This window comes from Mercenaria mercenaria, chromosome 5, assembly GCF_021730395.1.
Source record: "Mercenaria mercenaria strain notata chromosome 5, MADL_Memer_1, whole genome shotgun sequence".
In the NCBI taxonomy this organism is placed as follows: domain Eukaryota; kingdom Metazoa; phylum Mollusca; class Bivalvia; order Venerida; family Veneridae; genus Mercenaria; species Mercenaria mercenaria.
In genome coordinates this window covers 86820914-86847254 of record NC_069365.1, presented here as the reverse complement: position 1 = coordinate 86847254, position 26341 = coordinate 86820914, and the positions used below count along the sequence as shown (strand labels likewise).

General features: G+C 35.4%; 1 protein-coding gene across 2 annotated transcripts in view; it reads left to right on the top strand.

The window, feature by feature from the left end:
* Nucleotides 1-26341, top strand: part of LOC123557845 (sodium- and chloride-dependent taurine transporter-like) — a 49699-nt gene that overhangs the window by 17672 nt on the left and 5686 nt on the right. For both annotated transcript variants that reach the window (XM_045349573.2, XM_045349572.2), the window contains exons 3-12: nucleotides 6914-7045; nucleotides 7722-8043; nucleotides 9638-9770; nucleotides 10721-10855; nucleotides 13802-13905; nucleotides 18088-18212; nucleotides 18466-18578; nucleotides 19522-19659; nucleotides 24396-24495; nucleotides 25418-25518. In XM_045349573.2, coding sequence (XP_045205508.1) covers nucleotides 6914-7045; nucleotides 7722-8043; nucleotides 9638-9770; nucleotides 10721-10855; nucleotides 13802-13905; nucleotides 18088-18212; nucleotides 18466-18578; nucleotides 19522-19659; nucleotides 24396-24495; nucleotides 25418-25518 — 1403 coding nt within the window. The remainder of the gene's footprint in view (nucleotides 1-6913; nucleotides 7046-7721; nucleotides 8044-9637; nucleotides 9771-10720; nucleotides 10856-13801; nucleotides 13906-18087; nucleotides 18213-18465; nucleotides 18579-19521; nucleotides 19660-24395; nucleotides 24496-25417; nucleotides 25519-26341) is intronic.

Below are 26341 nucleotides of genomic sequence, written 5' to 3'. Positions count from 1 at the left end.
ACTATTTTGAGTGGGTGCGCTAGTAAATTCACTAGGCCCTCTTAAGCATTACGTAAAAGCAATTAAGAGATTGGAAAATGTTTCCCTGGTAACACATTGAACATATTGCAGAAGATGATATCAATAACAGATGGGAAATATCGTTAAAACACGTGCTATTTTTCCATTTTTACATTTAACTTGCGTCACACACTTTGTCTGTTTTTCAACACACACGATTGATCTTTGGTTCATTAAATCTTAAGGTTGTAAAAAGTTATTTCTGTCTGCTATTGATCAGTAAGTTCAACATTTTATGATTTAACTGTTTTATTACTTCCCTTTATGAAAACAAACATACAAGAGTTCATGCCCTCCCCCACCCCCAACCCCACCTCCAACCTACAGGTAAGCAAAGCCCAGGAACTGGTTGTCGTTCTAGATAAACACAGGTGATGTCTGCCGGCTAGCATCAGTCAAACAAATATCTCTTCAATAAAATCCTCTTTAATAGCACTTAAAAATTTACGGTATCTCTACTCTGACTCTAACGTAAAGAAAATGGTTTTCTGAGAAAATATCAGTGTCAGTATGAAGAAAGAAATAAACATTACATATTACTTGATCGGTGAGCGCAGATCTACGTATTTTACGAGGACGCCAGTTCGATCCTCGGACATGGCATACGTTATCCGTGTTGATAAAAGACATTGTGTCTCAAATCACATATGATTCATGGATTCATGGGAGGAAGGTGGTAGTTGGTTTGTACTGGTACAGATTCCAGAAAAAAACTGGTTATGTTAACTACCCGTCGTTACATTCAATACTGAAAAACTGTTGAATAACGGCGCGAAACCCAAAACAAACAATCCTAACAAACTTTTAAACACTATAATTCGTGTTTTTTTTCATAGCGACATTAAATTTGTTTCCTCAGAAAAATCTGTTTTTTCTCGCTCTTATCTCGTCTAGACAGGTACAGAGATTAAAGATAGTAAGAAGTTTTTTTCAGAATGTGTAATCAAGGAGCAGGTGATACATTTTGCCTAAAAAAGTCTGTTAGTTTTTGTTAGTTTTTTTTTTTTGGAGGGGTATTAGATTAAAGTCCCAACGAGGAATGTACACATAAAACAGTAATTTATTTCCGGCCGAGCCCACAACTTGTGTCATGTACTGTCATATTTACGTACCCAGCAAGCAGTCAAGGCCGATACTGCTGAACACAATACCAATCCAAGTGAACGCTCGTTGGGATATCAGCAGTAACGGAGAATCGAGCCCGACTCGCTTGCATTGCGGTCCAGTCTGGTAGTCACTGTGCAACTTAATCCACATAATATTTACAGATCAATATGCATTGCTAGTACGTTTATCCGCAGCAAAAACCTAAAAATCTAGCGAGATTTGCGTCAAGGAAGTAATTAATCAACCACACGCATTGCATTACTTGTTTGTTGTCGTTGTTAACAAAAAACCTGTGTCGGTCTCAAGGTTAGTTGCAGATACACCATTGATCCCTGTACGATAACATTGTGCAAACATGCATTTCAGATTACAAACAAAAAAGGTTTAAGTCTTTCAAGATTTGTTTTGATATTTTCATGTAAGCAAAACAGACATTATTAAATTAATATATTAGTGATATTGTTAAGGGGGCGACCGAGATTGGGAAGTAAATAAACTAAAATGATATAACACATCCTTTGGGACATTTTTCGTGTCGGGTTTTTAGATTTACAATGCAATAAACTGTTGATTAAACACTAATTCAAGTCCTTTGAAGGGTTACAAAAAATGAATTGTAAGTAGACATTTCGAGGCAAAAGATAGAAGCCTATTTTAAATTAAAAAAAAACTAATAACGACAAATAATTTTATTTTTCCAGTCATGTTACAACTTTGTTAACAATGAGAACAAGAGCTCGTAGAATACGAAATGCCCCCTTGATGCATTCAGTAATTGCACAATTAACACAAAATTATTTGGTCACTGTACACAAATGTTCTACTGTTCTGGGTCAATGTGACCTTGACCTTTGACCTATTGACCTCTAAAATAATTGGGGTAATCTGTTGGTCGTGATCAACCACCCTATTAAGTTTCGTGATCCTAGGCCCAAGCGTTCTTGAGTTATCATCCGGAAACCGTTTAACTGTTACGGGTCACTGTGACCTTGACCTTTGACCTACTGACCTCAAAATCAATAGGTGTCATCTACTGATCATGATCAACCTCTCTATCGAGTTTCATGATCCTAGGTTGAAGCGTTCTCAAGTTACTGTCCGGAAACGGTTCAACTGTTCCGGGTCATTGTGACCTTTGACCTACTGAACTCAAAATCTATAGGGGTCATCTGCTGGTCATGATTAACATCCCTATCAACTTTCATGATCTTAGGCCCAAGTGTTCTTGAGTTATCATCCGGAAACCATTTGACTGGTCCTGATCACTCTGACCTTGACCTTTGACCTCAAAATCTATAGGGATCATCTGCTGGTCATGACCAACCTCCCTGTATCAACTTTCATGATCCTAGGCCGATGCGTTCTTAAGTTATCATTCGGAAACCGTTTAATTGTTCTGGGTCACTGTGACCTTGACCTTTGATCTACTGATCTCAAAATCAATAGGGGTAATTTGCTGGTTATGGCCAACCTCCCTAATAATTTTCACGATCTTAAGCCCAAACGTTCTTGAGTTCTCATCCGGAAACGCATTGGTCTACATACAGACAGACCGACCGAACAACCGACCTAAAGACATACCCCTCCGTCTCCGAAGGGGAGCATAATAAGTTTATAATAATTTGTTAAAATAATTGTAATATTTTCCCATTCTAACTTTTCTAAAACTCAGTTTCTCTTTAAACCTAATCTGATCTTAAGAGTGGTGTGTAAAGAAAGGTATTCTCAGTCTATATCCATTCCCTTGTTACGTGTATGTGCTCTTACCTTCCCCACAACTTCCTTTTCCCCCGCATTTTTGTATTTAACTAAGACAAGAGAGCTTCTGTTGAAACATCGTTTATTATGTCTATTTGTGCTTTTGAATCATATATGTGCATTCTTAACAGCAAAATACTTGTCTGCTTTTAAAGTGAATGTATAAAGTTAAACTATATTGCCCGAAGATCTGTATTTAACTCCCCTAACGCAGTTATTCATCCGCATTTAGACCAGCTTAATAGCTTTACTTTATTTGCATATTATTATATCAAAGTGCCATCAATATTTTACTTAAACACATTTTCATTTAAACGTAAAACCACATTTAACGCTACAAAATTATCTTTCTATACTGGTTTGTGCATTAAATAAATAAATTTTATTCATTGAAATTCGCTCATTTATCACGTGAATTATGTTTACGGTATTTACAAAACGGTTAAGGTGTATACTGTACAAACAAAATAAACGATTTGAGTTTTGAGTAAATAGAAGTAAAACCAGTTTGTGCGCTTGAATGTTATTAGTCTCTAACACAGTGACACAACGGGATTCGAACCGGCGCTCTCCGGTTTGGTGTGATAGTCTCACTCAGATGTTGAATTAGACTTACAAAGTCTGTTGAGATCAAAAAATCTGTAATAATCTTAATTTCTTTCTTCATACTGACACTTATATTTTCTCAGAAAACCATTTTCTCTCTACGCTCATCTCAACAGAGTCAGAGATAAGAGATATTGTAAATTTTTCGAGAAGGTGCTATTGGGTTTTATAGTAGAGATATTTGTTTTGAAGGACTCTAACGACTGATGCCAGTCTAATGTTGTATGTGAACTAACGAATTAGAATTTCAAATGCAAGCAATAGGTCGCTGTAAAGTAAGGCTGTCTTCACATGAATACAGTATATAAAGCTAGCTATTTAATGTCATATTGACAGACGAAACCGCCGAGCAAGAAGTGCCAACTGATCCACACCGCTTTAGCATTGTATATTTTCCATTTTCTTCGACAGTATCAACGTCTTTGTCCTACTTTTTTACAAGAACTTTGATTACTTATATCGACCTTGCACTGAAACAAACAAATATCTCATCTAAAATGTATAACAGTACGGCTATACTATGCATTTTAGCTCGCAAGCCGAGTGGAAATTTCCGATATGACGTTACTGCATAGTTTAACCAATATCAACAAACCGCATCACCAATATCCATCTAGTTTTGGAAAGTTTTTACAATATACTTTACTTGCAATTATGGTAATTTATTCAGCATTCTTTTTTACCGGTAATTGATGCTTTTTGTATATTTGAATAAAAATTGGGTTTAGAAAATTGAATATTTGTTAGATGATTGATAATATTGTTGTATAGCCATGACTGACAAGTTGCTTTTTGTTGGTAAACAACATCACTTCCAACATAAAAGTCCCAGGGGGTCACTGACCTATAGGTCATTCAGACTATAACAAAAAAAAGAAAAGATTGATTGAACTGTCTGTTTTATAGAAATCTACCATTCATTGGACGTTAAGGTGGGCCTACATGTAAAAAAAGTAAATGACCCACAGCTTTTTTGGTGTAAGTCATCGCTGCAAAACAGAACGAAAGCATTAGTTCCAGTGGAACAGGACATCTCTACAAAATAAATAAGATGCCTACAAGAATTAATGATCGTTGCAAAGCAGATAAGAGGTCATTGGGAAATTGGTTGGTTATATTTCTCTACAACAAATAAAAGTATGGGCCTCCATGTCTGAGCGGTTAAGATATCTGCATGACTTCATCACCGATGTGGGTTCGAACCTCATAGGCGTAGATTGCTTCATGTGAGGAAGCCATCCAGCTGTTATTGCAATGCATATGGTTGAAGTGTAATTGTTTTTATATAAAAAAAGACAACGCTTTCGCAGGACCCATTGAACTAAACCTGTCTAGTATGCAATTACTAATACAATGAATATACCTTGCTGCCTATAACAAAATTTGTAAAACTGAACAATCATGGATTGTCAATAAGTTATGTCTGCGTCGCAGATTTATACATGTACAGGAACCCCAGGGAAAACATTAAACAAAACGCACAGATTCATGCATCCTTACTGACCCAACAGCCCTTGAAAGATACTGCTTATGAAGTGATTAAACTGTCGATTAATACGGAAACACAACAAAGTAATATCTATATGTTTCGTTTTTGGTGTCAGACGAAAAGTTAGATAGTGAGCTTTCTTTCGAATAATACAGCTTCGTTGTAATAGATCCTCAAGTATATCGTTCGGTGCACATTTACGTAAACTTTGTATGTAAACATTGTGTAGCATCAGGTGCAAACACAGTCTAGTTACTGTTACATCGTCTGGTATCTGTTTGTTCTTGCTTGTAGAAAGATAAATTCAGAAATGACATTTCAAAGATTGGAGGAAAATTCCACGCCTCTGTCAGGAACATAAACACTTTTACCACGAACAAACTGTACATAACTTTCATGAGCATGAAATATAGGCCTACTACCTTGATTTTATGACAAAGAAAAACCTCCAATAAAGTACGTGTCATATCCAATAAAGTACACAACCCCTCAAAAAACATATTCCTTAACGATAGAACATATCCCCTGCCAAAGAAGAACATATCCCTCTAATACAGTACATATCCCATTTAATAAAAAACATATCCCATTTAATAAAGTAATGATCCCCTCCAATTAAATACTTATCCCATCCAATAAAATACAGATCCCCTCCATTAAAGGTCGTATCCCATCCAATAAAATACAGATCCCCTCCAATAAAGTACTTATCCCATCCAATAAAATACAGATCCCCTCCAGTAATGTACTTATCCCATCCAATAAAATACATATCCCCTCCAGTAAAGTACTTATCCCATCCAATAAAATAAAGATCCCCTCCAGTAAAAAAATCATATACCATCCAATAAAATACAGATCCCCTCCATTAAAGGTCGTATCCCACCAATAAAATACATATCTCCTCCAATAAAGTACTTATCCCATCCAATAAAATACATATCCCCTCCAGTAATGTACTTATCCCATCCAATAAAATACATATCCCCTCCAGTAAAAAAATCATATCCCATCCAATAAAATACAGATCCCTCCAATAAAGTACTTATCCCATCCAATGAAATATATATCCCCTCCATTTCCTTCATCTCCCTTTGGAAGCTGGTTGTTACTCTCGATTGGACTTCAACTCAGTAAAGCTTTGATACAGCCGTTCTATACATAGAGCGTGACGTCACTCTTTCCGTCAGTGCGACTACCGTAGTGTACCGTAGTGTACACAATGTTGATACAACGTCTTATCAAACTAAGATGTTTCTGTATCAAAGATAGCTACGGTATCGATTTGCTGTTCCTACTAGATTGTTTTTCTATAGTTTTTGGCTTCTTCAGTCCCATATTTCTTAGACAGTACATTGATTGTAGATTCTCTTGAAGTTTTCGTTTCAGGTCAAGTTTTTGTAGATCTACTGTCTTGTTCCGTCTGTTATGTTACAAACATATTTTTCTGATTTCTTTATTCCAAAGTTCGTACATATTCTATAAATATATTTTAAGCCTACAGTTTCAGATATAGAGGATATTACATGAGTGTCTTTTCATATTGAATTTATTAAACGAGTTGAATAAAATAATAAAGCATTTTATCAATTGTATTCAACGAGTTTAATAAATTCAGTGTGGAAAGTCACAAATGTAATATTCTTTTTGATATTTTTATCACATGTTAGCCTTTCCTGTCGAAACATTAAAAATTCTACTTTCTTTTACTATATAAACAAGTCAATTTGACCAACGTCTCCTTTACTATAAACGACGTCGACGTCAAAGCTTTATTACACTAGTGTACTAGTATTATCGTTTTCATTTAATGACTTTATTACACCCCCGCGACGTCAAACATGTGATAAAAGATAAAATCAAATCAATGACGTTTTCTTCGTTCCGTTACAGGTGCATTTCTTATACCTTACTTCATCGCCGTTCTGTTTGGGGGCATCCCAATGTTCTTCCTTGAAGTATCTCTGGGGCAGTTTATGTCTGAAGGTGGTATAGGGACATGGAAGATTTGCCCTCTCTTTCAAGGTAAGTGACATCATATTTTGGCGTGAAATACATTTTGATTAGCTTATGTCTGAAGGTAATGTAGGGCAGTAGCATTATATTCGTCCTTGAAGTATCTCTATCGTAGTTTACTTGTGAAGGTGAAAGATCTACGAGGAAGATTTCCTTCTATTTTAAGATTAGTAGCATAATCTTTGTCCTTGAAGTATCTCTTGAGCAATTAATGTCTGAATGTTGTGAAGGATGTGAAAGATCTGGCCCCAATTTCACGAAAAAAAAAACTGGAATAATTGCTTAGCTAAGTATGTTACAGTTTCAAATGTTTGCTTTGCCCTTTATGCATCTTCAGTGTTGACTTTTTCATCTATATCAGAACCGTATATGACTATTTCATAGATCAAAACAGTGTTTTGTCAGTTATATTGTGACACAAACGAACTTGTGTCTTTAATTTCATGCCATTTGAAACTATAATTTATCCAAGGTATTTGTAAGTTTACACCGAGCTGGTGTCAGCTACTATTTTAGTTTCGTATAACCATTGATGACCTTTCTTCTCTAATTAATATATTTTCGACTAAATAAGACCTCGAAAAAAGCATATTTCTAGACGACAGCAGTATATACACACAAAATGTGTATAGCGGTTTGTTATGTCCTTAATTCAGAGAAATAGTACTTATTTCCGGTTTTTCAGGAATTGGGTATGCGTGTGCAGTTGTTGTCTTTCTTCTCAACTGCGAATACAACATCATCTTGACCTGGGCGTTTTACTATCTGTTCTCGTCATTCACGTCTGTTCTACCTTGGTCTAACTGCGACAACGAATGGAACACGCCCGACTGCCACGTGGATCACCGTCAGTATTCGAAATCTATAAACAATGCCACGGAGACCTCGACCATGACCTACAATTCATCAGTGATTGCGTCAACTGTCTCCTCTCTAACAGCAGTAACATCCAATGTCACTGAAACCATCTCAGTCAGGATTACGGATCCTGTAACAGAATACTGGGAGTACGTATTTCACTTGTACTTTCTTAGTTTTATTTTTAAAATTGTATACATAATTCATTATACATATTTGACTTTCAAACATATGTTTATCTTCATCCCTTTATATGTATATTTATTTTTTATATCCGAACCTGTTCGACAGCGGGATTGGTGTTCATATTCTACATTGGAAGTGACACTAGCAACAAATAACATTATAAGACAAGTGTCATATGGAAAAATAATGACACAGTTATGTGTCGAGTGAAATAAAAATAACTGTATTGTAAACAGTGTCAGTTTTTGTCATTATTCAATGTAGAATTCTATTTCTTGTTTTTATTCGGGTGGTATGGTAATGAAATTAGACACTTGTCGGTATTTAATACGTTACATTTATTCACATTCCAGACCTTCCAATGTTTATGGCTGCTTTAATAATGCTTCCGCGTTTGATTAAAGAAGCAAGTTCAGAATGTGTTATTGAGGTTTTACTAAAGTCGAACGCATGGGGCACATTCTTTTAATAAGAATCCATTTACATACCATCTCACCGAATCTACGTTTCTATGGCAGATAGAATACATGTTTAACCAGAGCAAAGTTTTCCTGTCAAACTTGAAACAAAGGGGAAACACGATTCCAAAAACTGAATAATGAAAGAAAACTATAAAAACACAATCACGAAACAATAACCTTAAAGTCTCTGCCAGGTGATATTCAGAGAATTAGTTCTGGGAGGTGGGCTTTTGTTTCTCCATCTATGGGTCGGATTATATGACTTCGTGCATATGTTGCATTTTAAACCTGCTATCACACTAATGCGCTTTTGTTAATTTCAGGTGGACGTGATTTATATCACTAACATGGTTTTTATTTCTTGCAGGGACCATTCAAAGGCTTAACACCTTAAAATGTTAAAACTAAAATTCAAACGTCATTAAAACGGTTTAAATTTTTGCACATGTGTGTTATAAAACCGGTTAAAACTAAACGATGGCTTTGTTGTAAAATCCCATGCATGCACTGCCTCAATTCATTGTTATATTAAGATTGAATAGAGTTGCATGAGGTTACTGGTACTATGGTTAAAGAATTACAAAAATGTTTACACATTTGTACTTCTTGCATGAAATTTGTGATTGTAGTTTTTGATAGATATAAATGCAGGTTATTTAACATGACGCATTTGTTATTTTATGAAGATTTACTTGCATATATAAGACAGTTTGAATGTGAACAAATGTTTCTATCATAACATGGGACGTGATTTACAAATACCTAACGTTAACATATGGCATTTAATGATGCAAGTGTACGACTTATTCGCAAGAATGAGGGTATTTTTATAATGGAACAATGTACTTGTATGTTGTAAATAATAAGAGAAAGTAGTCTAGTCAAAGTAACGATGCTTTACATCTGTCTTCCTTTGTTTTGTTCGTCCATATTTATACACAATGTATGTCCTGAATATGCATTTTATGTATGATAGTTAAATCAAATGGTTTTTGTAAGAATTAGATCTATATTGAAACAAAAAAAAAACACATCAAAGGGTATTCTAGAACTGACAAACATTATGCTTACTCCTTTATAACGTCCCAAATTACAGGCGTAAAGTGCTACGACTCTCTGACGGCGTTGGTGAGCCGGGTATCATCAAATGGGACCTATGTCTTTGCCTTCTCCTAGCCTGGATCGTTGTCTATTTCTGCATCTGGAAGGGAATAAGAAGCTCCGGAAAGGTGATCTTAAAGAAAAGGGCAAACACGTGTACAAAAATGTAACACTTTCACAAAAAAATCATCCCGATATCACACAAACACATGTAAAAACATGTAGCGCCTGAGTGGAAATATAGAGGTTCCCAGAGAAGAAGGAAAAAAATTAAAAAATATTAGTCATTTGGCTGACGAAAAGGAAATTTTGATTTGGCCTGAAATGGCTGCATTCAAAATCAAGTCCCTTTATCACCCTTCCTGTACAATATGATACTGTGACCTACTAATGCGATCTTTATTTTGTTCAAGGACAACTGGATTTTCTGTACTTTTGAGTACAGACGTTCAGCGTTGGACAAAGAATGCATTTCATGCATTAAACAGATTGCATTTTTAGTTACCTGTCTCAATGCTATAGACACACTCATTTGAACATCTTTTTTAAAGAAGTCAGGTTTTGAGAAAAAAATCTAAATTCCAAAATATATATGACAATTTTTTCTTCTCCTGAGCCACGCAATAGTTGGCATTTTTTCGAAAAATTCCTGAAGTGTAACTGTCTATGATCACATAACGAAAATACGTGGTTTTTGAAAATGGGTGTGGATAAGCATTCATTTTGTAAACAAAAATATGTATTTATACTTTTCAGATCTTCTCATTAAAGCGGAAACCACTCTTTATATGAGTATAAACGGTTTTCGAGTTTAAACTTAGAGATTAATATTTTAGAGCTAGTAAAAAAGTTTATAATCTAACTTTCTTTACTTCTTTCATAGTAAATTGTGTTTTAATATTACCATTTTTCATTTCTTTGCTTACATTTTCTAAAAATAGTAAGTCTTCTTTAAAGATTTGTAAGTATTTCATAAAGTTTAACTTTTATATGTAATTGAATGTTTGAATGAGATCATTCATTCAACAAAACCTTCCGCTATGGTTTCCTTTGCTATATCCAGCTACCACTCTTGTAGGTTATGTATTTCACCGCTACCAGCCCTTACATTTTGATGTTCATCCTGCTGATCCGCGGTGTCACGCTAGAGGGCGCATCAGACGGTCTTAAATTCTACCTGGTGCCAGACTTCTCGAGGCTACTAGATCCTCAGGTTAGTTTAAGACCCATTGTTTGAGAAATGTGTTCCTGATGTGAATCATGCATGGATAACGTTAGAGATTTGAAATACTGGTACTTACCTTGTTTTCACAAGTTACAAATTGATTGTGACATCTAGGAGGCAAGGACTTAGTATTTGATATGTAGTTTATTTAATAGTTTAAACCATTGTTTCTACATTATAAGATAATTATTTTTTAAAAAGATTCGCTGAAAAAAATTTTGCGAAAACGAAAAAGGAAGTTGCCTTTTATTGTCCAGCAGTCATTTTGTGTAACTGTAACATCAGAAAATGAATTCCATGTGGAAAACGGAGCTGACTTCTTCTGTGATGGGTCTTTAATAAAAGTTTTTATTCTTTTCCTCTCTCTCTCTCCTTCATGGGTACAGACTGATACAAGTGAACATTTCTGCTTCAGTAGTGAAAATGATGTGTTTCCATAATTAGATCTCAGCAGTGACAAAAAGAATTAATTGCACGTGTAAAACATGGCAAAATGATTTATTTTCACCTTCAGAATATTTGCCAGAAATTTTTGTATTTATGAACATTGCAAGGTCAAGGTTAAAATAATGCTTGGTATAGCAACTCTAAGTGCATTTGCAAATTTTTGCCATCTGTCATCTGCTAAAGTCTTTTCCGACACTTCTATGCATATTAATCAACATCAGAATATTTACTTGGCTAAATATTTCAGTTGAATGCGTCCACCTAACAAGTATAATGTGAAGAAGGTCTTGAGATCTTCTCTGAATAATTTATTTTTATTATTGATAAAAAAAATTCTACAAAAATATTCTTATTATGATCCTAAATATTTCATAACCTTGGTGGCCATTTAGCGGAAAGTCAGAGAACAGATTCTGGAGTTGTAATGCACTTGGATTTTCTCGTATTTAGTGGTTGTCTCTTTCTTGTTTTAGCTCGACTTTTCGAAGAAAAAGTAGAGCTATTGCACTCGCCTGGGCGTCGCCGTTGGTAAAAGTTTTTGATAAAGTCAAATAAAGCTTGAAATAGTTATTTACTATCAAAGACTACACCAGGGGAAAACGATCCCTATAACACTGATTTGAATTGTGACAGAGTTATGCTCCTTTTTAATTTAGAATTATTTGGTTAAAGTTTTATAAAGTTTTTACTAGCAAAGCTCTAATTCAGAGTCAAGCACTGAGAAAAGTCGAGCGTGCTGTCTTATGGACAGCTCTTGTTATGTAGTCCTATTCTGTACATTATGCGGGGTATATTGCAGACTAGGATTCTTAAAATATGCGCTGTTTCTAAGATGCCTGCAATTAGGTTTGTTAAAACGAATTCATCTAAATTACTGCCGCTGACTGTTTAGCAAGATTATACGACTGCCACTTCGTTCTTCAATCTAAATCTCTTGAAGTTATTGATGCTGTTGCTAGGAAACGGTGATTTTGTTCCTAGGAAACAGATTTATTTTTTATAATTTTCTGAAACTGCAGTAATTTGAATCAATAATGAAATTCTTGAACTAATACTGGAGATGGGAACTTCTTTTTATGTTCTTCCAACATACAATTTCACATGAAAATTGTAATTGCGGAAATGCATATTTTGCAAGTTTTTCTCGTCATCCACTAAACTGTCTCTAAACATCAGTTCATACAGTATGTCCAATTCTTGTAAATTATTTACATTCGAGATTATTTTTGCGTTTAGATCTGACCTTGACGCAAGCCAGACTTGCAAAATCCAGCTAGAAGGTTTTTTTTCCAGTAAAACCAGTAATATGAAATATAGGCATATATGAAAAACATAGGCGTAAGGTTTTTGCTTTACATAACACTGTTTTTCTGTAACAAACCCCAACCATTTTGAAATGTAGGTCATAGCTTTCGTGAAATACCGCTGGGTTATTTCATTTAATTTTCAGATATGATGAAAATATGCATAAAAATACATTACATCCTTCACATGCGATGTAATCGGCGGCGTTTTAATAATAATATGTTTTAAAAAATGTTTTAAAGGCGCATAACATGACGTTCAGACTTCTGAATGTGTAGATAATAGATTCTCACAATAAAACTGCATGCAGTTCTTCAGTATTTTATTTTATGTTGCAAGAAAATGATGAAAACATTTTATATTCCATTAGGGTTAAAGAAGTAACGTAATTTTGTTAAATTAAGTAACCGCGTAAGAATTAAAACGGTCCCAGTTTCTGTTGCATGGAAATTTTAATTCAGTGGAAATGTACTAAAAGTTCTGTGATGTTGAAATGCTCCAAAAAGCCATTAATATTGGGGGAAAATAAAAACAAATGATGCTAAGGTAAACTCCGTGAGTTATATGGGAGTGGAATACTGTCTGAATGTGAAAATTGTACATCTTTGAGATAATTGGTGTTGTACAACTAAAACCTACCGTCTGTGGACACCTAAGTAAATTCTCGTTCGCAGTTAACTGTCCCAGATACCTGATTATATGTATATCGTAACTGATAATCTGGGTCGCTCTTCCTGTAGGTGAAGTTCACAATTACCATTCATAATGAAAACGGGAATCGGTGACAAATTCTTATCTTTTAAAAGTGTCATAATGTAATGAATTATTTCACTAACGCATGATGACATATCGTACTAATATGAAACTGTCATAGACGCATTATTAGTGTTATGACTTGTGTGTTTAGACTGCTCCAAATTGTCACCCTAATTCATTTTTGTTTTGTTTAATTAGCTTTCTAAAGTCGATTTTTTTCACGTTTGTAAACGTTGATTTCTGTACATTAATTAAAACATGTGTTCAGAACCTTTATAGAACTGAAACGCTTGCATGCGTTGTTTTGCGTGTTGTAAAAGTATTAAATGTATTATTCATGTTGCCATGGTAATGAAGCGATTCACACGGCGAAAAAGATAACAGATTTTTTTTTTCAGTGTATTTACAAACAGATGTTTACTTCAGGTATGGGTCGATGCGGGTACACAGATATTCTTTTCATACTCAATAGCTCTGGGAACCCTTACAGCTCTGGGTAGTTACAACAAATTCAACCATAACTCCTACAGGTAATGTTCATTATTTGAAAAGTTTGTTGTTATTTATTTGACATGTATGTTTGCCATAAAATAATGTAAAATCATTTAATTTCCTTCTTAGGGCATGGAATTTTCGAGTGTTTTGCGAAAATGGCTTTTTACGCAGGTATATGATTGCGCGGATTTAAATTTTTATTGAATTTCATGGACTGACACAGCTGCTATAATACGCGGATTTATGGCTTCCACGAAAATTAATGGTTTCAAAGTATTCGATGCTACGTTAGAGAGCTTTGGAAGTTTCATAGTTGTTCAGTTTGTGCAATCTCATTTAAAATATATACTAAATACCAATGCTATATTCTTTTTTTCTTTGATAAGTTTCCTATGGCTTACGGAAGGTCGGTGGTTCTACCCAGGTGCCCGCCCGTAATGAAGTAATGCTTGGAGGGGCACCTGGGATCTTCCTCCACCATCAAAGCTGGAAAGTCGTCATATGACTTAAATTGTGTCGGTGTGACGTTAAACCCAACAAAACAAACAGATTTTCCGCTAGCAAAATTGATTTGTTCCTTCTTTGCAAATATATTGATTTTTAATCAGCATCTTCTATACACTAGTGCTATTTGTTCCCATTGCAAATGTCCAATCCAAATATTGAATGTTAGAATACATTCTTTCCTACTATTCATTCTTTTTTTCCACTGTTTAAAACTTCCTCAATGTGCAAAAAAAAAACCACTTTTGTAAAAAGACTTGGTAAAAGCTAAACAGAAACGATATATCAGCCGTGCCATGAGAAAACCAACATAGTGGGTATGCGACCAGCATGGATCCAGACCAGCCTGCGCATCCGCGCAGTCTGGTCAGGATCCATGCTGTTCGCTAATAGTTTCTCCAATTCCAATAGACTTTAAAAGCGAACAGCATGGAGCCTGACCAGACTGCGCGGATGCGCAGGCTGGTCTTGATCCATGCTGGTCGCATACCCATTATGTTGGTTTTCCCATGGCACGGCCGAAATATCAGAACCTGTTTTTCACGCTGTACAGGTTCAGTCACATTATATAAGCCTACACATTGTGATAATATAAAGTATACATTATGCGTATATGTAATACCACGGAATGCTATATTCAGAGCCATTCAGCCGCCCGGTAATAAATCACAATAATGTTATTGTAATATTTTATCTTAACGCGAAGTAGCTTTAAGTGCTGTATGACGCAAACACTTCTTAAGCACAGAATAACCATATTCTTTATATCTTCTCATTCTGCCTAACACTCTTAACCTACTTTCCCGCAGAATATTGGCATTATAAGTAATATAATACCAGAAAACAATAAAGTACCAACAATCCAATAAACTGCATAAAGTAATAAAATTAAAAATATAGATCATAATTGAGCCTTGCCATGAGAAAATCAACATAGTGGGTTTGCGACCAGCATAGATCCAGACCAGCCTGCGCATCCGCGCATGCTGGTCAGGATCCATGCTGTTCGCTAATGGTTTCTCTAATTGCAGTAGGCATTAAAAGCGAACAGCATGGATCCTGACCAGACTGGGCGGATGCGCAGGCTGGTCTGGATCCATGCTGGTCGCACACCCAGTATGTTGTTTTTCTCATGGCACGGCTCATATTGACTTTGTGCTGGTAGTTATACTGCTCATTTAAGTAAATTGTGACTTTTTTTCTTTCCAAGTCTGTCTGATTTGATGGTGATTCCATCTGTTTTTTGTATGCCACGATATTTGTTAATAGAGTATAAATATAAATAAAACGTGGATGTCAGCCAAAATAAGAATTTCTGTTTCCATTTAATGAAATTCCACATATGCTTGCATGTTTTATGCTCGTTAATGTGGGTTGTTATCGCTCTCCAAGAATGTTTTCAGATTGTATTTTGGTATAATATGACGTGCTTGTGATGTGTTTTCTTTTTAAAGACGATATTTTGTACGGTAATTTTGTGAATATAAATAAAAAACAACACAAAAATAAATCCATGAGTTATGTGTTCACCAATAAAACGCGTAATTAATTGGTTTTCTGACGAGAACTGTTCTTTAAACACGCCATGACGGGCCGGTATTACGATAAGACTTTTCTTTAAAACAACGAAAAAAACTAAGGTTTCGAATCCCATGTGAGCCGTGCCATTGGAAAACCAACATAGTGGTTTTGCGACCAGCATGGATCCAGACCAGCCTGCGCATCCGCGCAGTCTGGTCAGGATCCATGCTGTTCGCTTTCAAAGCCTATTGTAATTAGAGAAACCGTTAGCGAACAGCATGGATCCTGACTAGACTGCGCGGATGCGCAGGCTGGTCTGGATCCATGCTGGTCGCAAAGCCACTATGTTGGTTTGCTCATGGCACGGCTCATGTATGCTTCTTTTAACCTTGTTTTCTACGCGAGCACTTGTAAATGCATATCAGCTATTGCGAGATGACAGTTGCTTCATTTTTGCATAAATGCTTGATGGTAGACCAGGATATCGGGGGTTGAGCACGAAACTTTTGTATCTTGTTCTTTATTTATATACAAGGACACGGCTTTTTTCAATCGAATTGTATAACATACACGCTGCAAATACGTTTCAATCGTTTAAAATACTAGTTTCTTCCATTGTTGTATTGTACTTTAATTAGACACCAATGCCAAGTGAAAATAATAGAATGAAGGACTGTTGCTATATTGATATATTCCTAAGGTTTTAGTAATGTATCTGACATTTTCGTATTCTGTTGATCTAATAACTGATGTACCGATAGTTAGAAAATACAAAGAGTTAATTTCCTGCTTGGCCAAGATCAATACAGTTTTACTGACTGACATTCAAGTATAATTTGAATGATCGCATTGTGCTTTGAGGGGCTAATTAGAACATTGGTATTATCTCTGTGGGTATCCTTCCTGTGAAAATGTTTGCCGAGCGGCTTTTTTTGTACGTGATTAGAATAGCATGACCTTTACAACAGTTCTTCTTCGTAAAGGTAAATGAGGTCTGCTCTCTAAGCCTGTTTGATTGGATTCCTGAAGGGTAAGATATTACAAAAACCGTCAGAATTGAGCCGTGCCATGGGAAAACCAACATAGTGGTTTTGCGACCAGCATGAATCCAGACCAGCCTGCGCATCCACGCAGTCTGGTCAGGATCCATGCTGTTCGCTAACGGTTTCTCTAACTGCAGTAGGCTTTAAAAGCGAACAGCATGGATCCTGACCAGACTGCGCGGATGCGCAGGCTGGTCTGGATCCATGATGGTCGCAAATCCACTATGTTGGTTTTCTCATGGCACAGCTCAGATGTTATTTTGGAGGTTCAAACATAACATTTTTCCAAGTATGACAAACTGTTTAAGTTAAAAACCCTAATAATTGTTCGGTATTCGGAATGTAGCCTTGGTGAGCTCCTCGGGAGGGACTTTAACAAAAACCATAATGTTATCCCGCCGTTAAGGTCACAGTTGTTCGATGTTCAAAGCAATCATAACATGGTTCATACGTTCGACCTTGAATATATGTACTTAATGTATTTGCATAAAGGGCAGTTACTTTTAATTCATTTGGATGGTTCACTTATACATTAATGTATGGGCCTTTAAAATGATTGGTAATATGGTTATGTACACCTCGATTAAATATCTAGCCTACCCACACATGTTTACTTTTTTTATTTCTGTCAGTTTGTCAGATATTGTCATACTAACCTTTCAGTGTAAGTGGTATTTCAGTGTAGCTACGTACAAAGCTTACGTTGCATGTATTTGTTCCAACTGACTGATATTTGGCAGAGCAATGTGCATTCGATATTTAAAACTTAAAATATGGCCATGTACATTTGGTAACACTTTTTAAGCTGAAGCCTCATTTTCCTGAACAATTGTATGCATCTTGGTCCGCATTAAATCCAGTTCATGCAAAAGAAACACGACTAACGTTTTCCTACTCACTTGCCCTTCACTGATTTTAGGTTTGGAAACTCGTTTACGGTGAAGAGTTCTTCGTTTGAGGAAGCCCATCTTAATTGCATATGAAGGCCAGTGGCTCTACCCAGGTGCCCGCCCATGCTTGAAATAATACCTTGAGGTATTTCTCCCCCGTCAGTACCGTACACTTTATTAAGACAATGCGATGTTTTGAAGGCCCTGTAGCAAGAGAAGTTGTTTTTAAAATGTTAATAGTTTGCTATTTATTTTTCAGGGATACATACTTGTTTGCGATTGTGAACAGTTTCACAAGTGTTCTCGCAGGTCTCGTTATCTTTTCTATTCTTGGCTTTATGGCGAAGAGACAGGGAGTGTCTGTGGCAGAAGTAGCAGAATCTGGTAAGATTTGTCTCTGTTTTCAGAGACTTGATAAAGTAGCACGTGTCTTTTAATAACCTAGTTTTTGGTTATATATCTTTTATTTCTATGCGACCAGTCACAGAATTAATTGTGACGCACAGTTTTATTTGTGTGTACTTAATATGATGCGTTAACATCACATTTTCTTGGACCAAATGCGACAGACACCGCTCATACTTTAGGATTTATTAAACATTATGCTAATTATCAAATGTTAATTATTATTTTACAGGTCCAGGTCTGGCTTTTATCGCCTACCCGGAAGCAGTGTCTCAAATGCCCATTGCTCCATTCTGGTCATGTTTGTTTTTCTCAATGGTCATTCTTCTTGGCCTCGACAGTCAGGTGAGTTTTAAACGCTTCAGTTAAAAAGTTCTTTCTTACCATTTTTATAATGAATTGATTGTATATATATGTGGGGGGGGTGGGGTGGGGGGAAGGCTGCCGCTGCCGGGCGGTTAAGGTGACTGAGTTTGGATCAGTCGAATGAAAAGCTTGCAAAACGCTTATTTGTGTTGGTATGACATTAAAGCGGAACAAAGCAAACAGTCATATAGTGGCAACGTTTTCGATTGCAGTAACAGCGTTAATGTGTCTATTTCACATCAGTACCAGACACCTGGACTACTTACTTCTTGTTAGTGTCCGTAATAACAGTATATTGATTCACTTTTGCCTCATAGTTCCTCAGTTTTTAAGCTTGAAATGTTTGACTACTGTTTGATTCTTTGCAGGGTATAATATATTTTAGGGAAAATGTGTTCTGTGCTTTTTTTTCAGGATATTTAGCTACTCAAATACCGTTTATTATGCATACTCATATACCATTTTGATTTATTTCAACATGTATGACTAATAATACAGTCCGTCACCCGAGTGGTGAACGCCGCTGACCTTGACCCACTGCATTCACAGATGTAGGTTAAAAACCTCGCTTATTGTGTACAATTCTTCATGTTTGGTACCATCCAACTGACAGAAGATCGATTGTTCTACCTAAGTGCCTGCCTCTGCGTGACACAATGAGCAGAGAGGTCCCTAGTCTTCCTCCTCAGTCAAAGGCTAGAAACGTCGTCATAAGACCTAAAGTATGCCAGTGGGACTATGAATCCAACAAAAACAACAGGAAAAAGCAGTTCGTCGCCGCAGATACAATAGTTCCACGCTGATGCGACGAATTATTTTATATCTGACGTCTTCTAACATCGCATTAAATATTAGTATAAGGGTTTGGGAAAAAATGTTACAAACGTACTGTTTATATTTATATTGTTCATTTGTATTGCAGTTTGTTGGTGTCGAGGGGTTCATTACGTTTATGGTAGATCTGTATCCTCATGTATTTAGGAAAGGTTACAGAAGAGAAATTCTGATTGGCATTGTTTGTGTCTTCTGCTTCTTGGTTGGTTTATCCATGGTAACCGAGGTATGTATCATAATATTTTATCTATTCATTTATCTTTGAAGTAAATTCTTTCGAAGCATTTTTTGCACTTGCCTGTAGTATTTTACATACTACACATTTGTTGTTTTCAATCTATATTTCGTTTATTTTCGAGTGAATAGACAGTCTATAGGACCTGTAAATGGATCTGGTTTTATTTGTGCATCATATTTAATCTTTCAAAATATCAACATTATGCAGTCAGACATAAAATGCCACACAAATTACAAAACTTTTCCATCCCATTTTAATGGAAATTCACTATCTGATATCAGCAGTAAATGAAGACAGAAAAAAAGTTAGAAATATCGTAACTTCACCATTTTTTTGTTGTTGTTATCTCCATCAAATATTGTCATTTCAGTGAAAGTGACGATTATTTAAAATAGACAACACCTAACAACGATAACAAAAACAGTTTTACGTCTAAAATTAAAAATAGTCGCAGTAAGCTTAAAATTAAATGAGCCGCACCATGAGAAAACCAACTAAGTGCATTTGCGACCAGCATGGATCCAGACCAGCCTGCGCATCCGCGCAGTCTGGTCGGGATCCATGCTGTTCGCTAACGGTTTATCTAATTGCAACAGGGTTTGAAAGCGAACAGTATGAATCCTGACCAGCCTGCGCATCCGCAAATGCGCAGGCTGGTATGAATCCATGCTGGTCGCAAATGCACTATGTTGGTTTTCTCATGGTGCGGCTCAAATATAGTCACATTACGCCTAAAATTAAACATAGTCGCATGATGAGTACGGAGAGGAGCGGTACACATATAACTTCATAATATACATCTGCAGAAAAGCATCCCATGATCGACGTCGGCCCCACATAATGTTACGGTTGATTTTAAGTTGCAATAGTTCATCTAGCACGGCTCATTGAATTAACGCTCGAATGTTGTCGTTGTTATGTGTTATTGAAAGCAGACGATCATTAAATATTGCGACCAAGTTTCATTGAAATTTGTCAATATTTGTTAGAAATAACAGCTAGAAAGCTTTTAAAATAAATGTAAATACAGATGTAGAATTACTATGTATTGAAAAGTATTTCGAAATGAATACTATTGCTCTTCAAATTGTTGAAACAAATCGTTAAATGTTTTGATATACAGCTGAACAAAAACCGTTTCTGTTACACCTCATAAAATCGATGTTTTAATTAACAAATAACGCCCACTTTCAGCAGTAAAATTGTAATGATTTTGAAACATTTACGACATGTCTGCAAAATGATTTGTTAAAGTATTGATTCAAGCGAAAAAGTGTGGAAGTTATGGTGTAGCAACTTGTATGGTCTTTACATTACATGTCCGTTTCCACATTTTAATACATGTCATTGAGTAAATTTCGCATACCTCTAAATTATGATCGCATTGAAGAGCATATATTATCTTTGCAAAAGAAAAGTGTTTTTTTTTGTTCTGTGTATTCCTTCAGATATATTGAAAAGATAAAATTAAATCACTTGGGTAGGACCGTGACTGTACCAGTCACGCTTCACGCTATCCATTTTGATGTAAGAATTAAGGATCGATAAATCATGTCAAATATTGGCCATTTTAAAAAAGCTTTGCCATTTTAACTCGTCTAATAAATTCCCTTATGCAAAAGCGTGTTTGTTTTGCGAAAATGATCTATGTCGCCCAACGTGATCATAAAGTAGCAGACCAAGGTATTTGAAACAAGAAATATCTTTAAAGATGATGGTCGGCGAATTGTAATAAGGAAAGAAGTTTATGAATTTTTCATCTAACATTTATCTTTCATCTAACACTTTTCAAATTGCAAAACTAAATACCGCACTTTAACAATTTAAATGGTTCTGTTTTAATTTTTCGCAAAGGTTTCGTAGGGTTGCAATTTTGTTTCGTTTATCCTTAGACGAATAATTACAGCAGTAGTTTGATGAAGATTCATGAAGCGGTTCATGAGAAGAGGTCATTAAACGTGTTTATATTTTTAGCTAAATTGGTCCCTATCCCCATTTGTAACAAAATAGCAGGAGACCTTACGATATTGTTACACATCGAGTTTGATAAAAATCCATTACATTCTAGTGGTTAATGCGAAGAAAGGCATATCTACTTTTAGCTATAGTGGTCCCTAATAGGGCCCAAGTTCCCATATAAATAAATTTGGAAGAGGACCTTATAATGATGCTCCAGACCAAGTATGACAAAGATCCACCAAGCTGTTCATGAGACGCTATATAAAGGCATTTCTAGTTTTAGCTCTAGCAGCCCCTAAAAGGGGTTAAATGTCCCAGCTGAACAAAGTTGGCTGTGGGCCTAATAAAGATGCTACAAATCAAGTTTGATTAGAATACATGAGAAAAAAATCAATTTAAGGATTTTTTATTTATTATTTTTTATTTATTTCTAAAATATGCCAACTGATCCCGCTTTAACAAATGCATATTCGCTATTCATGAATCTTTGGACAATGACGTCATACCTATAAAAAAGTGAAGGTCAAGCAAAACATACAATTGTAATTATTTCAATATTTCTGTTTCATAAGCAAAGTTTGACCCGTAGTCATATCACATAGATACACTGTATGCAGCGTACCTTCATTTCAGAGTAATGAGATTCAGTCATTATATAGCATATATATAATAAAACGGATTTCAACTGAGTTCAATATTTGCATACTAAAGAAAAATATTCATATATAATAAATCAGTTAAATAATTTATAACAAATATATCAAAGCAAACAAGTACTCATTTTAATATGCAGTCTGAATATGTCACCAAAGCAAGAAATCTTTTCATATACAGACGACAATTTTAAAAAGCACTTCTCTACATAAAAGACTCTTATCACACCCTTATTCATGTGATACGCAGACCGTATTCAGCTCTTTGTTTAATTTGATATATGTTGGTATTTGAACAGGTTTTTATCATACTTATTAAACTTACTTATCATTTTGAGATATATCAATATTCTTGCTAAATATACTGAGCCAAAGTTAGCTTTAAAACTGTGAACAGCGTCGTCTAGGATAAACGCTTTGTTTACATCTCACTCAGCGTAGCACAATCAACAGAGTGAAAGAAATTGACACTCTCGTCCAATCAGGCAGAGCGTTGCATAAATCTTCCATTTTGATAAATTATCTATAATGCGTTATCAAGTAGTTTGATTTGCAAACTGAGGTCACGTGGCATAGGTAACGAAAACGAATTTAGACGGCGTCGCCGAAAAATTATGTGATATTTACTGTTGTAGTAAAATTTTGAAACTGATCTATATATGTTCCGTGCACCTTAACACTTCGTCAAAACACAGGTTTCTTAAAGCACCAATATAAGGGACCTCAATGGCCGAGTTGTTAAGGTCGCTGACCCTGAATCACTTGCCCCTCACCGATGTGGGTTCGAGCCTTTCTTTAGGCGAAGACTTTTACATATGAGGAAGTAATCCACCTGGCTTACGGAAGGTCGTTGGCTCTACCCAAGTGCCCCGCCCGTGATTCGGAGGGTCATCTTCTCGACCATGAAAAGCTGGAAGGTCGCCATAGACCTATAAATGTGTTGGTGTGACATTAAACCAAACAAAAAACTAACAATAAAGCACCAATATAATATGGCTATTCTTATAAATGCAGCTTGTTTAATTACATAAGAATTTAAGACACGGTGTTCACTGAAAAAATGTTTTAAGTACTGTATCAAACCTAAATTATCGAACTTCTGAATCTGTGTTGAAAGTCCAAACTTTCTTCTTTTACTGAGCAAAAAAAAAAAAAAAAAGATTGTCTTTTGTCATATGCTTGTTATTTGCGTGTGTGCTTAGAACTTTTTATTAAAAATGTGAAGTCCATTGTAATTGTGTCATTTTAAGTCACCAATCTAGTGGGATGTGCCGGAGCGAAATTGAAAATGAAGCCTTATTTCCTGCATAATTGTTGATACAGTGCCTGATATACAATAAACTAAGTAATTTTCCTGTCCCCGGATTCGTCTTAGATAGAATACTCAGACAAGCCTTTCTAACAGTTTGAAACGACGTACATGTCATAGTAAATACGAAAAAGTTACGACTCTACATTTTTGTTAGGAACAAGTAAGCGAATTGAACAAAAATCGTTTTGTTTTCTTCATTCATGTAATATACTTTAGGCAGACCGTTTTGGCATATGCCTGAACGCCAGACCAAGTAAGCGACCACAATAAAATCATTCCGTTTTCATTTGCCTACAACATACTTCAGGCAGGTCATTTTATGTCTTAAAAACCAAACTGACTGAGTAAGCAACCGCAACAAAAATCATTCTTTTTCATCTTGCCTATAATATGCTTTAGGCAGGTAATTTTAATTTTAAATACCAGACCAACAAAAAATCATTCCGTTTACATCTTGCCTTTGAGGTTAGTCAGGCGATTTTTACTTTCGTCTAAATACAAAACCAAGAAAGCAACCAGAGCAAGTAAATTGTTTTGTTTTCATCTTGCCTATAATATTCTTTAGGCAGGACATTTTTACTTGTTTCTAATTACAAAACCAAGAAAGCAACCAGAGCAAATAAATTTTGTTTTCATCTTGCCTATAATATACTTTAGACAGACCTGTTTTACTTATGTCTAAATACGAGACCGAATACTAAGCAACCAGAGCAAATAAATAGTTTTGTTTTCATCTTGCCTATAATATACTTTAGGCAGGCCTGTTTTACTTATGTCTAAATGCCACTCCTCCCCATTAGGGAGGCATGTATGTGTTTCAGCTATTCGACTACTACTCGGCGAGCAGAATAGTCTTGGTCGTAGCCTTCTTCGAGTGTATGGTGGTATCGTACGTCTATGGTATGTTTGCATGGGCGTGCTACAGAGCCCCATGTCAATATTAAAACGTGTTTTCAAAAAACTAACTGGGGGTTTGGGGTATCTTTGGAAAAACTAACTATGCAAATGAAAAATATAGGCCGTTTTCTTGAAAAAGCATTAGCCCATAATATTGTTATAACGTGATAGTGTTTTCTTAAATTCTTGATTGTTTTAAGTGGAAATTTATATTACCTTTTGGATCATGATCGTGTTTTGGAGTATTACCTATTATATGGGTCGTTGAATACGGGGAATATTTGAATGCGATAATGGTGGTGCAAGATATAGTAATTAAGGTTAACTGTTTCCAACTAAAATTTCAGTGGGTTTTATAATGAATAGAGCTTTGTTTTGTACGAGACATGAATATTAAAAAAAGACAATATTTGCAATTTAGCCCGTTTCGATTTACAAAGTTGGATATTAAATGATTCATGACCAGAGTTATTGGACAAATATTTTCTCGCATGTTAAGGAAAACCGACTGAATTTGAAAACCATTTCGTTTTTTTAAAAGTATAATTTAAAGCCACAGGGTCCACTAGACTCAACACTTGGTTGACAAACACGCAGTGACTTTACCAGTTAAAGTCGACATTTATTGATTGACCGGTTTCTAAATAACAGATATGTTTGACCAGACGTTAGTTACCCTTTCACTGGCGACCAAAGAAGTAGAGGGTTTTCTAAATCAGGAAAACTTTTTCTTGTTATATCATTTTGAATTGATGAGTCATTTTGTTTTAAATATCTAATAGACATTTCACCATCAGTAACATATAGAATTTTTTCTTTATATATGTAAATTTCTTAATGTTAGTATTCATAAGGAATAATTTCCAGATGCCTGATTGTTATTATAGAGGAATATGAATTTCATTGCAGTGTTTTTGTCTTACAGGTGCAAACCGGTACCAAGATAACCTAGAAATGATGTTCGGGTTCCGAGTGTCACCTTTAGTAAAATACATGTGGATGATCTTTACACCCATTTTTACGATGGTAAACCTTCATTGTTAACGATATACTTTGCCCATCTTTCGACTGTTTTTATTATCAGATATTGATTGAAATTTAGAAAATCCTCATCAGTTATATGTTTTTGGCGAAATACGTCAACTGTGTGTCAAGAACTGCAGTCTCTAGTAACCGCTGTTTATAAAAAAAGAAACCTGTTTTCAGTTGAATAACATATTCGTGCTACATGTATGTAGTATTTAAAACCAAAGGTACAACGTTGTTTAAACAAATAGGCATGTATATGCTAACATATTCAGATATAAAACTTTGGGCATAATATATCTTTGATATTAAACCTTTAACTTCCATACGCATTCAGCTGTATTTGTTAAGTTTGTTTCTGTTGATATTACACATACTTACAGCTGTATTTTGATTCTGTTTCAACACCTTTGTATTATAAAAGTTCTGTTTAATGATTTTCATACCTTATCATTTTTGATAAACTCTATTCATTATTGATAAACTCTATGCCTTTACTATTTCGCTATCTCTAGTTGAAGTACAGTGTTATACTTTTCAGTCATTGCTAGGAGGCGTAACATAAACATTACACAATCGAACCGAGTTTTCCTTGATTTATGCTTCAGAAGTTTCTTCTTACACTTTGTATTCACATTGACATTAATTATATCTTTGTTATGTCTCATTGAATGCGGCTTTTGTAAATAAATGAAAACTTTTTTATACTGATTATATTTCATGCATCGTGTCACGTAATTATCATAAAAGTAATGGCTGATTGCAATCTGGTTTTAAGCGATTGCCATTTTACTTCATATCCTTTCCGCAGCCTTAACGTACT